General features: G+C 60.1%; 1 protein-coding gene across 2 annotated transcripts; it reads right to left on the bottom strand.

Annotated features, from left to right (window-relative positions):
• Positions 1 to 584: 584 nt before the first annotated feature.
• Positions 585 to 14,077, bottom strand: ZNF653 (zinc finger protein 653). Of its 2 annotated transcripts, XM_077121729.1 has the most exons (9): positions 13,759 to 14,073; positions 8,813 to 8,856; positions 7,784 to 7,999; positions 4,052 to 4,663; positions 3,731 to 3,899; positions 3,521 to 3,632; positions 2,637 to 2,751; positions 1,703 to 1,802; positions 585 to 1,562 (listed from the first exon to the last, which is right to left on the bottom strand). In XM_077121729.1, the coding sequence occupies exons 1-9, from the start codon at positions 14,055 to 14,057 to the stop codon at positions 1,385 to 1,387; spliced, it is 1,845 nt and encodes a 614-aa protein (XP_076977844.1). In that variant the 5' UTR covers positions 14,058 to 14,073; the 3' UTR covers positions 585 to 1,384. The 2 variants fall into 2 exon arrangements, with proteins under 2 accessions (XP_076977844.1, XP_076977845.1); XM_077121730.1 differs by lacking the exons at positions 585 to 1,562; positions 1,703 to 1,802 and adding an exon at positions 1,819 to 2,387 and having other exon boundaries at positions 13,759 to 14,077.
• Positions 14,078 to 14,338: the final 261 nt, after the last annotated feature.

Genomic DNA, 14,338 nt, shown 5'->3' with positions numbered 1-14,338 from the left:
AGAGTGGGTGGCCACGCTGCTGGAGAGGGCAGGCCAATCACTACGGCCCGCGCAATCGGGGCGGTGGCGACTCCGGCCTGGGGGGCCCAAGGGGGATCCCCGCTGCGCACTCCTACCGGCGCTGTCTGGTGGGACGTGGCTACGGGAGGGGTGATGCTCCGGGCGCACAGACCCCGCCGCGGTTCCCATGGAAACTGTCGGCGCCGGCTACCGCTGTGCCAAGAGGGCGCGGGAGACCCGGCCGGGAGAGCGGCGCGCGAGGGTGGCTCCGGAGCCCTACTCGTTCGTCCCCACCGATTCTTCCGTCCTCAGCTCTGGCAGTCCCCACCCCCGGCGGTAACGGAGGCCTGGCGGCAAACCTAGCCCCCACCACTGTTGGGGAGCCGGCGGAACCAATCCGCGCGTGGCGCCACAGGGCTCCCCGGGGCAGGTGTCCAGGCTCGCGGTGGCGGTTCCCGGGCCCACGCAACTCGCGCGCCACCTGGCGGCCGCGGGGTGGGGGGGCGGGAAGTGCGGCCGGGGCTACCTCACGTCGCTGTCCCTGGCGGCCCCAGCATCCTCCGACGGGAGATGGAGCCTGGGCAGCCGCACTGCCGCTGCCAACCCCCGCCCCCCTCCTGTTCCGGGAACACGCTGTGCCGCTTCCACATCGGGGTTTTGGCACCCGCTGTTCCTCTGCCCTGGGACGTGCCTCCGCCAGCTTGCTTAGGGGATGGGTCCTCTTTGTTATTTGGGTCTATGCTGAAATGTCACCTCCTCAGAGAGGCCCTCCATGACCAGCGACTGAATTGGCACCCCTGGAAACCAACACATCACTCTGTTTCCCGCGCGGCGCTTGTCACTAGCTGTCAACGCGCATATGGCGAACATCTCCCCTACTCGTCGCCGCGCTGAGGGTAGGGACAGCCGGCCTGATGTTCATCAAACGTCTAGTGTCACATGAGGGCACCGGCGTGGGCGACAGGATGCCGAACCCTGGGAGATACCGGGGGGCCTCCCGGGTCCCCCGCCCTTGGAAGGCGGGGTGTGCGGCTGGCCGCCAGGCGGGTAGCAGCCTCCCCCTGAAGAAGGGGGCAGGATGGAGATCAAGGGGACCCCCGGCTCCCCGAAAATCATCCAGGCCCAGGGGAGGGGCATCTCCCTGTTCGCTCTTTAATCGCGCTTTGCTCTCTACACCGTTCCAGCCGGGGAGCCCCAGGCGCCGGCTCCGGGGACCGAACGGGACAGGACGGGGGCGGGAGCTGCCCGGGGGGCCAGCCCTGGGGCGGGATTGGGGGCGGGAGGGGGCGCCTCCTTCCGGCCCGCGGTCCCGGCGGCCCCCGGCAGGCCCCCTGCTAGGCGTCCTAGCGGACGAATAAATAGGGGCGGCCGCCAGCCGGGCCGCTCAGGCGGGCTTGTGGTCCGGGTGGCTCTTGAGCGTGTGGAACTTGACGCTGTCCAGCTTCTCGAAGCGCTTCCCGCAGCGCTCGCATGTGAAGTTGTACTGCACCTCGCCCGTGTGCTTCTTCATGTGCCAGTTGAGCGACGCGCGCTGCCGGCACTGGTAGCCGCAGATCTCGCACCTGCGGGCAGCGGCCCCAGGGCGGGGTCAGGGCGGGGTCGGCAGGGGTAGGTGGGCGGTGGCTGGCCTGGGGCAGGGGCCTAGGCGGCAAGTGGGCGGGGCCCTCCCGCGGAGCCCGCCCCTTCCCCGGCCCGTACTCACTGGAGGGGCGTCTCGCCGGTGTGCGTGCGGCGGTGCACCTCCAGGTGGTTCTTCCTCTTAAAGGACTTGCCGCAGGTTTCGCAGGTGAATTCACGGACACCTGGTGGGGGGAGGGAATGGGAGCGGCGGAGACTTGGGGCTGAGGGCGCTACCGTTTGGGGGAACCGGGAAGGGAGGGTGTGCGGTGTCTTGGATGCGGCGTAGAGGCAGGGTCGCAAGCTTTGGGGGATTTCACAATAAGAATCTAAAGTTGTCGCGCCCTCCCACTGGCATCACCGCCCCCGGCGGTCTCCGCAGCTCCCGCCCCGGGTCAAGCCCAGATCCACATCCACTATCATCAGTGCAAACACAGACCCGCCCGGAGCCGGCCCCCCTACCCTGCCCCGGGGTGCCCCAGGGTTCAATCTACTGGAGAGGTAGAGTGATGGCACCTTTTGCATTAAGTATTTCTGTACTGTCTGCAGGTTTTTGTTTATTTTTTTATTTTTATTTATTTATTTTATTTTTTATTTTTTTAATATACAAGTAGCATAAATTACTTTTCTCTGCAGAAAAAGTGGGAGATTTTTAAAAGTCTAAGGTAAAAGGTATGCTGGGTATTCCTCGGCTCAGCAGGGAGGCCCTGGGCCAGCTCGGAACTCCAGTCTAACACCTGCTCCTGGGACTGGGGACTCCAAGGGACGCCCTGGTGGGGAAAGAGGCAGCCTAGGCCCACTCAGCTAGAATATTTATAAGGACCGGTGGCTTTGCTCCCACTTACTGTGCCCTGGAGAGTTGTCCTGGTGGGTGCGGGGGCATCTCACACCAGCCCACAATGGGGGCAGGGAGCTTCCACGAGGGGCAGTCATGTGCCCAGGGACCCAGTGCCGGGCACGCCCCTGCATGTCCCAGCCCCATGCCCCCATTGGGCTGCCAGCCCTGCCCCAGGCCTGACCTGAGTGAATGATCATGTGCCGCCGCAGGTGGTTGGATAAATAAAACTTCTTGCCACAGCCCGGGTGAGGACACACTTTGGTCTTCCCTTTCCGATGCACCAGGTTGACGTGGTTCTGGGGTGAGAGGGGCAGGCATGGGCCCGTGGAGGCTATGGACCCACCTGCAGGGTCCACCCCCCCTGCCGCAAGGGTGGGGAGAGATGGGGCAGTTGGGAGGCAGCTGGGACCAGTCTACCCTGGAAGAGGGGTGCCTCTGCCCTCAGGAAGACTCTCAACTCAAGCAGGGTCCCTGGGGCCCAAGTGGGATCAAACAGCATTTAATGAGCACCTACTGTGTGCTAGTCTCTAGCAAGGCATCACTCAATCCTCCCATAACCCTGGGAGCTTATGGCTGGAGAGTCTGAGGCCACAGGGTGCTACAGTCCCAGGTGGGCAGTAGCAGGGCTGGGACTGGATTCTCTGACCGTTGCAGCTTCTGCCCCTGAGCTGGGCTGTCCCCAGAGCATTCATTCCCTTGCCTTCTCATTCTCTAATTCACTAGAACAACTGCAGCTCCAGCACCAGCCTATTGGCATGCAGCAGGTGCTCATTATGGGTTTAATAAAAACAGAGCCCAGCCAATTCAGAGGCCTGCTGGTGCCTCCACCAGTGCCAAGTTGGGGGATAGGAGAAAACCTTGTGGGTGCACTTCATCCTGCCTGCAGAGGGCAAACTGGCAGGGTGGGGTGGAGTTTGGGTGGGTGGCCCTGACACGGAGATGCCTGAGAAATGTACATGCCAGAGACCAGGCCCCACAGGCCCCAGACGCGCAGTTCACACCCTACAGCCTGCCATGAGCCAGAAGGAGGCCCTGCCCCACCCCTGCTCCCAGTGCCAGCCTCACCTGGAAGCTGCTGAGGGCCACATAGACCTGGCTGCAGCCCTCGTAGGGACAGTGGAACATCTCGAGCAGGCCGTCAGCATCCATCACTCGTGCCCGCTTGCTTCGCCGCCTCCTGGGTGGGGAGGGCCATGGGGTCAGGGCTCCCGCCCGAGGCAGGTTGGGGGCCTGCGGGCCGCCCCTCCCCACACCCGCCTGCCATGGGCACCCCACTTCTCAGGCTCCTTGGGGATCTCGTAGATAATGGCAGACATGTCGCTGCCATCCAGCTCCTCCCCGTCCACCTCTGTGCTCTCAGGCACTGTGGCTGCCAGCTCAGCCAGCTCCGGGACCACTGGCTCCTCCTTCTCCTCCTTCTTGAGCACGTACAGGTCCTCCTTCTCTATGGGAAGTGACACAGGACAGTCTGTGGGGCAGTGGCTCCCAGGATTCCCCTCCCCCTCCCCTCCTTCCTAGGTGCCCCTCTCCCTCCCCTTCCCTCCCAGGGACCGGCTCATCCTCCTTTCCCTTCCTGAGCGCCCCAGCCCTGCGGACCTTTCTTGGCCTCCATGCCTGCCATGGCAGCTGTGTCCACAAGGCTGGGCTGGCTGCCCTCAGGCTCTGTCTGCGTGTAGGCCGCCACGCCCTCCATCAGAGTACAGGGCACTTCCTCGCCCAGGCTGCTGCCAGGGGCAGCGCTACCCGCAGCCACGTTGAGGTGGAGGCCCTCGGCCGTGAGGGCGTCATAGCCAGGGCCAGCGATGATGATGACCTGAGAGCCGGGCACCATGCCAGGCACAGGGCAGCCGGCCACCACCTCGCCCAACGCTTCCTGCGGCACGTTCTCAAAGAGGGCGCCGGGGCCTGTGCCCACCTGCATAGGCACGGGCACACACACCACTGTCTCCAAGGCCTCGGGGCCACTGCCCGCTGGGTGGGGACATAGGGGGGCACCCGGCTCGGCCAGGCTCTCCATGTGGTGGACGTCGAAGGGGATGTGCATGCCCTCCTGTGTGATGAGCCCACTGCTGCCTGCCGGGCTGCCAGGGGTGACAGCCACTGCCCCTGCCGAGGCCTGGGCCGCCTGGCCCTCGGGGGGCTCCTCGGAGTCAGAGCTGGAGCCAGAGCTGGAGGAGTCAGAGCTGCCGGCCCCCAGGCCATCGCCTACTGCGGGGACAGAGGAGAGGAGCCAGTTACCAGGGCGCATCCCCCTTCCTGGAGGTGCACCCCTCGCCGGGCTCTCAGAACCTGCACCTGGATGGCCACTCAGGCCGAGGCTTCTCCTTAGTGCTCCTTTCACCAAACATCCTGCCCAGATCTCCCTACTCAGTTCTAGACTCTTCTGCTCCTGCCTCCTCCACGGCTCCCCTGGGGCTTTCCTGGGCATCTCAGACTTGACACAGCAATGCCAAGCTCCAAAGCTTCTTGCCCAGACCCCCGTCTCAGCTGATGCAGCTCTGCCCTGCCTCTGACTCAGGCCAAAGTCCTGGGGCTTCACCCAGACCTCTTTTCTCTCACATCCACTTCGGATCTGTCAGCAAAGCCCATTGGTGCTACGTCCAAACTGCACCTGCTTCTCCCACCTCCCCTGGGCACAGACCCACCATCCCCTGCTGGGACTGGTGCAGACCCTGCTCTCTGGTCTCCTGGCTTCCACCTCACCTCATCCCCAGTCTGTCCTCCCCACAGCAGCCAGGGACACCTGCCCAGGTCATGTCCTTCTACAACCAAGAATTCTCATCACTTCCTGTTCACCAAATCCCTCTGGGGGGACATTTCCCAGTGTCCCTTGTGGTTAAGGATGGCCATATGGCTGAGCCTGGCCAATAGAACGAGTAGAAGTGATCTTCTGTGGATGTTCTTCCACCTCTCTGTCTCCAACTGCTGGCCAGCGAGGACCAGTAGGAGGTTGCAGCCACAGAATGGAAAGGGCCTGGGTCGGCCTGCAGGTTGGGAGCAGTGGACTTTGTAACGGTGGGGGGCGGGGAGGGGGGCACTACTGTGTTACGTCCTGAGAGTTAGATTTGTCTGTTTCAGCAGCAAGTGTTACCTCAATAAACACCCTTCCTGAAGTCCTCCCTGTGGTCACACAGCCCTGCAGTTCCTGGCCCTGTCACCTTCTCTCCAGCCCCTCTAGCCTTCCTCCTATAGTTTCTGCCCTAGGGCCCTTGCAAGTGCTATTCCCTCTGTCCAAATCCCTCTTCTCTTGGACACCCGCCCGGGCTCCCTCCCTTGCCTCCTCAGACCTCCCTCAAATGGTATTTGTTCTGGAAGGCCTTTTCTGACCACCTGGCTCAAACAACACTCTTCTCCCTCCTTTGTTTTTCTCCAAAGCACTTTGTACCTTCCAGAATCCTCCATCTTCTACTTGCTTATCTTGTCCACTGTCTGCTTCCCCTCTAGAAGGTAAATTCCACAGGGATGGAGGTCCCTGCGCAGGGTCAGCAGGACCAAGAAGGGGACCTGGTTCAGTGTGTGGTGGGTGATCAAAGCACGTTTGAATAAATGAGTGAATCGTTAGCTAAAACTGGCAAGCAGACCAAGGAGACTGACATCTTATCCTGGTGTCTGGTGTTAGAGTCCACACACAGGGAGACCCTGGGCATGGGGAAAATGAACAACTGCCCCTCACATCACCCTCTTGGGACCCAGCTGGGGTCCTGAACCCACAGACTGAGAGCGAGGCTGAGAGCACGGACGTCAGAACCAGAAGGCCCGGGGTGAAGCCCTTTCCCTGCACCTCCAGCCTGTGCACTCGGAGCCTTACTCCAGCTCCTGGGGCCTGGAAAAATGGGGGTAATGACCTCACCTACCTCAGGGATAGCGCTGGGTGTCTGATGAGCCAATGTTTGTAAAGGGCTGGGACAGCACTGGGCTGGGGTCGCACCCTATAAAGGTTTCCTACCACTGTCAGAACGCCCCCTCCCTCCAATGCACACAACTCCCACTGGTCCCCTGACTCCACCCTGAAAGTGGGGACACATCACGCTGCTGCCCCAGATGAGAGGTGACTCACGAGTTAGGGGACACATCTGGGGCCACCGGACCCCTGCAACAGGCTGTTGAGCTGGCCCTAGGCTTTTTTCCAGATGGTAACACTGACAGCAGAAAGGCCAGTGCATATATCTGGAGCGTTCCAGAGAGCTCAGGGAAGGTGGCATTGCCCCAGGGAGCTGGGGTCCTCCCCACCCCCAGTGCCCATGGCAGACCTGGCTAATCAATTGCTGACCACACCCTAATAACCCAGAGTCACCACAGTAGGGTTGGGGTCCTGAGGGCACCTCTGAGTACAACCCTATCCCAGGCTGCCTCGCCAGCCCAGTGTCCTCAGCTGTCCAGTGGGCTAATGACCGCACGGGATCGTGGGCTTGAAGAGACTCAGGGAGGTCCTGGACAGGGCTCAGAGTAGTGTGGCCAAGGGTCCCGCTGCCTGCTGGGAGCTTGGTTGACATGCGGCAGAACAGCCGTGGGCCAGGGTGCCCACCTGGAACGCCACTTGCCCATAGCTTCCCCTCTGCCATCTGGGATGCCACCTGCTTGGAGACACCTGCCAGCACGGCTCAGCCCAGAGACTCCTGACCCCACCTCAGCCTCTACGGGGTGCCTGGCAGCAGGCCCCACACTCCACCCTACCCCACACTCGAAGCCCCTCGAGGCAGGCAGCAGGGCCCTCACCACTGTTCCCCCACCAGGGCCCAACAGAGTCATGCCCACCCCTTAGCGGGCAGGTGGTGCTTGTGTGTGACCAGTGTGGATGGGAGAGGGGTAGGACACTGCTGGAGCTGGGGGAGTGAGCTGGGGGAGAGAGATAACAAAATGGGGGAGGGAAAGGGAGATGGGGGAAGGAGAGATGGGAGAGAAAAGGAGGAGGGATGAAGAAGGAAGGGACAGAGAGAGATAGAGAGGGGAAGGAAGAGATACACAGAAAGGATGAAACTTAGAGAAGATGAAAGATAGAGGAAGGGGAAAAGAGAGAGAGCTCTAGAGAGAATGGGGAGTAAGGAGAAAAAAGGACTGAGGGAAGGAGGGTGGGGGATGAAAATCTGGAAAGACAAGGAGAGAGAGGAGACAGAACCCAAGACAGAGACGGTGAAGATGAAACAGGTGTGGACACCTAGCAGCTCACCCCGGCCCTGGCCCGGCCCAGCCCACAGTGACCTTGGGCCCAGATGGCCAAAGGGGCCCGGGCGCCCCGTACAATGGGGCAGGAGTGGCGGAAGCGGCCGAGTCTGGGAAGCACAGGCCTGGGCCTGCGGGGCCCTGGGGAGGGGAGCCCGGGGAACCCACCTTTGTCGCTGTCGGGGTCCGAGTCGCTGAGCGGCTTAAGGGGCGAGTGCAGGTCCTGGAAGTAGCGGTGGCCGGCCTCGCACTGCCACACAGCCGTGGTGTACAGGCCGAAGGTGGGGTCCAGCTCGGCCAGGTGCGGCTCGTAGGGGCAGCGGTGCTTGTGGTCCTCGTACCAGATGACCACGTTCTTCAGGCAATTCACGTTGCGCCGCCGCCCTGCACATGCAGTGCCGGGTGGGTGCGGGGACCAAGCGGCCCCCGGAACCACGACACCCAGCCCACCCCCGGCACTATGGGCTCCATGGGATACCCTGGGGCTGCCCACATTCGTAGTTCAGGAGACTGAGACCCCAGAGGTGAGAGGTGCGCCCCAGAGGTCAAAGACACAGGTCCAGGGACCGCCCTCACTGGAGGAGGTAGGCTAAGGGAACAGCAAAGCCTGGCATACAGCAGGTGCACAATCGGTGCTCGCTGCTTGCGAGCCTACAAGGTCTTCCGCCACAGATCCCTGATCCGAGGCTCTCTCCCAACCTCCACAATCTGCTCTCCCCACACAGCCAGAGGGCGCCTGTGAGCCCCTGAGTCAGGGCACGTTCCTCCTTTCCCCAGATACCTCCATGGCTCCCACCTTGCTCAAAGCAAAAGCCCAAGTCCTCCCCACAGCCCATCAGGCCCTGCACAACCTGCCCTGTCATCTCCCTGCCCTCACCTCCTCTGCTCCCACTGCCTCTCAGTCTCTCTGCTCCTGCCACACTGGCCTCTTGGCTGCTGCTTGGACACATCAGGCCCCACCTCAGGGCCTCTGCACTGGCTGTTCCCCCTGCCTGGACCACTCGCTCTTTCCCCAGCCCCCTGCGTTCCCTGTCACGGTCCTGGTCAGTCTGTCTTCTGTGTTTCCTGCTAAACCAGGGCCGGGTCCATCCTAGTCTGGACAAAACCTAGTACATGACAGGCGTTCAATAAAGGGTCCCTGAAGGAACAAGCGGATGAGCAAACAAATGTCCCCCAGCCCCCTGCAGATCCACTCACTTTTCTTCCGCTTTGGCTTTTTGGGGACTTGCTCCCAAGGCTTCCTGCAACAGAGGAGGCAGTGAGGAGTAAATGCAGGGCCAGTGCAGAGCCAATACCTGATTGGTGATTGAACAATCAGCAACCCTGTCTGCCATATCTGCTCGGGGCCAAGGATACATGGGCAGCTGGATTTTAGTTACATGCCGTGGCAGTGGCCTGGCAGCCGACCCTTCTACCTGGGCTCTTTCCTCCATGGGCAACACCCCCTCACAGTGCGGAGAACTCGGGTTCTGAGGAGTGAGGCCGCCTGCCCCAGGTCCCAAGGCCAGGGGAGTTAAATCAGAAATGCGAGACGGCCATTCAGTGTGATCTTCTAATGCAGCCCTTCTGAGGGGTGAACTGTGTCCCCCTCAAAGACACATTTATGTCCTGATGCCCAGGGCTGTGAATGTGGTCCTATATGGAAAGAAGTGGGATCTTTGAAGATGTAGTTAGTTAAGATGAGGCCAAACTGGCTTAGGGTGGGCTCTTGTCCAATATGACTTCAGTCCTTATAAGGAAAGAGGCGATGGAGAGAGGAGACATCAGATGTGGGCAGGGCCTGGGAATGTCACTCCCAAACTGATTACCTGACTCTGGGTTCATCAAAAGGGAGAATCTCGAGGTGGGCCTGACCAAATCAGAGGAGCCCTGAAAAGGGGCTGGGTCCAGGGAAAGTCAGAGATTCCAAGCTGAGCAAGTGAGTGGGACTGAGGGGTGGGGATGAGGCAAGGGACAAGGACCGGTGCACGGCCTCTCAGAGGTGATGTGGTCCCACCTGCAGCCAGGAGGACCCCTGTCCTACAGCCATGGGAACTATGCCCTGAGCTGACAGGGTGTGGAAGTGGATCTTTCCCTAGACAAGCCTCCAGATGAAGAAACAGTGGCTGCCTCCCTGGTCTCAGTGCAGGGAGAAACTGAGCAAAGGACACCTGGCCACACGGGCCCATACTCTTGACCCCTAGATACGTGAGATAAGAGAACATGGCTTTAAGGCACCGAGAACAAAATGCAGGCCATTTGTTCTGCAGATAGAACACGAGTACAGGTGCTGTGCCCTTAGCCAGGCTGGCCCTGGGCCTGGAGCCTTTCCTATCCTGGTTGTCGGTGACCCACAGACCACATGACCCCGTGAGCTGAGGCCCAAAGCCTGGGGAATCCCATGGCCTCCTGCCAGAGTGGTGCTGGATCTGCCAGGTGGCTTTGTGAGCACTCACATGCCGCGGTGGGCCAACAGGGACCCCGCACAGACCAAGGGCAGTGCTTCGGAGCCCCCACATCCCGAACCTCTGGGGACTTCTCTGTCCCTTCCTGCTGCCATGTTCAGGGGTCTGCCCCATCCCAGCTTGGCTGCCCCTGGTCCTTCTCTTTCCCCCTCCACACTGCAGCTCCATGACCTTGTTGAGTGGCCTGGCCTCCCTTGCCTCAGTTTCCCCATCTGTAGCACAGGGTCATAACAATACTTCGGCCCATAGAGAGCTTGGCACAGCTCCTGGCACTCAGCGACCACTCAGCAAATGGCTGCAATGGACATCATGACCATCGGTGTTTTCACGGTCCCTGCTCCACGTGGCAGCCCCATATGGCCAGGTCATTTCTTGCCACAAACATCCTGATGGCAGACCACAGTCCCCCCTGAGCTCCACTGTCCCCCCTCCTCTGCCCTGCCCAGCCCAGTAACAAGTGTTAGTCCCAGACCCAATTCTGGTCTCTGGGACACCTCCTGGGTCTCCTCTGACCCTCCTGCCCCAGGACTCTGCCCTTGCCCAGTGTCCCATCCCAGGTACCTCTGTCACCGAACCCTCCGGCTCCACTGTCCCCTTCGGGGGCTGCACTAGCTGCTCACACGTTCACCCAAAGCTAAGTCCAAACACTCGTAGAAAGTCCCACCATTGTCAGGGGCTGGGGATGTCACAGCATGGGCCAGCTCCTCCCCACTGGCTATGGAACCTCAGGCAGGCCTCTTTTCTCTGAGCCTCAGTTTCCTCATCTGCGAAGCCAGGATAACAGCAGTGCCTCCTACCCCGAGTGGGGTTAAACCAGGGCACGGTATCGAGTACAAGACACACTGCAGATGCAAGTTCCAGGGCTGCTGCCGCCCCTCCTCTTCCAAGCTCCCTTCCCTTCCTGCTTCTCCAGGTGTGACTGAGTGAGTGCCTCAATGACTCCCAGCAGAGGCCACTTGCAAGTGGGGACAAAAGTTGTAGGGGCTCCTCTGGGGCTGGGCTGGGCTTTCCAGCCAGCAGCAAGCCCCAAAGCTCACCCCAACAGCTCTGCCTTGTTCTCAGCTGTTTCCTTTCACTCTACTCGGTTGTTTCTCCCATCTTCCAGTAACTAACCTTGAGCCCTTTCCCAGGCAGCCTCTGCCCCAATTCTGTGCCCAAGAGCTGCTTACACTTGCTGTCTCCATGTCCTCTCCTCCATCATTTTGTCCACACCGCCACAGTCCCCAGAGGCTGCCTTGCTGGCCCAGGAGATACGACCTGATAGATCTTATGCCTGTATCCCGGAGACTCCCAAATGCAGATCTCCAGGCTGGCCCTCTCCCCGCTACACGTCAGAGCCCCAATCAACTCCTCGACTCCCCACAGAGGGGACTCACAGGCATCTCACAGGCAAGCTGTCCACTTGTCCCCCAACCAGCCCTTTCTCAGGAAACAGCAACTACAACTTCTCTTGGGCCATCTCTCACACCCAACCCTGCTGGCCCTATTATTGTCCACATCTCTCCATCTCTCCACCACCCACTCTGGTCCTGCTGCCACTTGGGGCAGAGTCACCTCCACTCTGGCCTCCCAGCTCCCACCCTCGGTTAACCCCTGTCCCCCATTCCCCCAATCTTGCCGTGAGGAATCAGTGTGATTCTTCTGAGTTTTTGGTCAAGAATTTAACATGTAAAAAATAAAACTTCAAATTTGCACAAAACTAGAATGAAGCCACTACCAGCCTTAACAATTGGCCAACCCCTCACCCCTATTTTATCCTGCCACTTGTCACTCCTACCCGCACCCCAGAGAGTGCTTCTTTGAAAATATAAGCCAGTTCATACCATTTCTTTATTCAAAATCTTTCCCAGGTCTCCCTATTCATGGGAGTAAAAACCATAGTCCTCCCCAGCGCCCAGAAGGCACTGAACGACCTGCCCTGTCACCATTCTGTCTGTCATCCCCGGCTTCCCTCCCTTGCTCATTCTGCTACAGCCCATGGACCTCCTCACTGCTTCTTGTACTCACTGGCAGAGCCTGCCTCAGGGCCTTTGTACTTGTTCCCTCTTCTCCCAGAAACAGCCTCCTTCAGACCTTTTCTCAGTGTGGCCTGCCCTGACTGCACTATTAAAACTTTCAACACACACTCCTGTTTCCTCTTTCCCTAGTCCACTTTTGTATTGTCACAATCCCTGTAGCTCCCTAATGAATCACATAATTGACATATTTTTCATGCTTTTTGTCCCCATCCCTCGCTAGAATGTCAACTTGGCGAGGCAGACATCTTTCTTTTGCTCACTTCTGTATCCTCAGCGTTAGTACCAGTGTCTGACACATAGTAGGTGTGTAATAAACATTCCTGAAAAACAAATGCAGGAATGCCAGAAATTGCACAACTGGCCACGTTTCCCCTTTCCCCCTGGCTGCTACGAAGCTCCCAGGCAAATTCATGGCCCATTCTCCATTCCTTCTCCTTCATGTCTCTTGAATGCCTCTGATCAGGTTTTTGCCCTGATATGCCACAAAACTGCCCTTGTAAGGGATTTGAGCCTTACTCAGTCCTTTTCTTCCTTTTTCTCTTTCACCTTGATTGGCATTCCTGCCTTTCTGTTGAGATTTTACAGTCATTGAACTGAAATCCTTCCAGTACAAAACAGGTCTGAAATAATTCCTGATGATTCTATCTCTGCTCCTATCCCCATAGGAGATCCCTCACTCAAATAAGTACTTTGTATTTACTTTCCCAACATGCCCCTGGGGTTAGGCTGACACATTGCCTGGGTTGCCTCAGCCCATGCAGCTCCAGCTCAGCCAAGCCAAGCTTCTGCAAACACCATCTTTGGTTTAGGAACCTCCAGGGACTCCCAATGGCCAGTGGTTCTCCATCCCAGAACTGTCACCCCGGGAGGGATGGGGACAATTCAGCACGATCTGAGGATCGCGTGCAAATGAAAACGAGGGCAGAACAAGGATATGCTCATAATAGGGGACGAATGCCATCACAGTAATAGCTAACGCCGAGCGCACACTATGTGTTGGGCAGGGCTCTAAGCGCTTTGAACATTTTAACAAATTAAACCTGACATCACCCACTAAGATAGAGATGGAAAAACTCCGTTCACCCTGCTCGTTCTCAAAACAAGAGATTTTGCAAAAGTCCAGGCCCTCCACTACTGAGCAGGTAATCTGGCGCTTCTTCTTCACCTAGGGTCATGAGGGAAATGCTTGCGGTCCGGTTTGGGAGAGGTTCCCTGGATGCGTGAGGCCACGGAGGGTGGGGTCCGGGATTGGGGGTGCGAGGATCTGGCTTGCCAGGAGGGACAAGGCTGGGTGTCACCGCGCGTCACCAGTCGGGCCCCAAGCCGCATGGTACGGGTTTCATCCGAGCAGGCCTGTGAATTCCCGGCAGCCGCCGAGGCCTTAGGAGGAGGGACCAGGGTAGCCGGAACGCCTGGAGACGGGGTGCACCCCACGATTGGGCAGCCAGGTCCCAGAGGGCGGAGCTAAACGCCCAGAGGCGGGCCGAGAGGCTGGGTACCTCCCAGGACTGGGCCGTCGGAGAGGCGAGGGGCGGGACCCACAGTCCAAGACCCAGGCCGGCGGCTCCGCCCCAGGGCGGGAACTCGCGCCCGAGGGGGCGGGGCCAGGGCCGGGGGTGGGGGGGTGGGGGCGTCTCCTTCCCTCGCACCCTCCTCCCTCCCTCGGGCCGGGCCCCCTCACCCGTGGCGGCCGCTACGCTGGCCGCGCTCCAGCGAGATGAGGTAGGCGGCGAGCTTGGCGTCGCTCCAGCCGCTGCGGCGCCGCAGGTCCACCCAGGGCCCGTGCGCCTCACCCAGGTACACGCGCCGCACGTCGTACTTCTTCCGGGACTCAAGCCGCCGCCGGGCCCGGTCCGACTCCGTGAGCCGCGGGCGGCCCCGCGCCTTGCGGCCAGCCGCGCCCTCCTCGGCCGCCGCCTCCCCGCCTGCGCCCGCCTCCGCCTCCGCCTCCGCCTCGGGCTCCGGCGCCCGCTCCGCCATCCCCCCCTCCCTGGTTACCAGCCTCCCCCGTTGTTAGGAGCCAGACCGGAAGTGGCGCGCATCTCCCGCGCCACCGGGAAATTTCTCGTGGCCTCCTGCTGCCCCACGGCGCCAAAAGGAGACCGAGAGCGAGAATGGCACATGCGCGTAACGACCCACTCGCTGTTCCGATCCCCGCCACCACCAACCCTCTTGCAGATAAACTTTGTAACTTGCAGAGAGCAACCCTTAGACCTTCCACGCATCCAGGGATGACAAGCAAAGGGTAGGAGGTGTCAAGT

The sequence above is a fragment of the Tamandua tetradactyla genome, chromosome 11 (assembly GCF_023851605.1).
Source record: "Tamandua tetradactyla isolate mTamTet1 chromosome 11, mTamTet1.pri, whole genome shotgun sequence".
Lineage (NCBI taxonomy): Eukaryota > Metazoa > Chordata > Mammalia > Pilosa > Myrmecophagidae > Tamandua > Tamandua tetradactyla.
This window is presented reverse-complemented; position numbering and strand designations above follow the sequence as displayed.

Excerpts from the sequence above, each read along its gene's own strand:
- ZNF653 (XM_077121729.1), bottom strand. The coding sequence starts at position 14,057 with ATGGCGGAGCGGGCGCCGGAGCCCGAGGCGGAGGCGGAGGCGGAGGCG. Across the intron at positions 1,803-2,636 it reads GCACATGATCATTCACTCAG|GTGTCCGTGAATTCACCTGC; the intron begins GTCAGGCCTGGG and ends TCCCCCCACCAG. Across the intron at positions 1,563-1,702 it reads ACCGGCGAGACGCCCCTCCA|GTGCGAGATCTGCGGCTACC; the intron begins GTGAGTACGGGC and ends CGCTGCCCGCAG.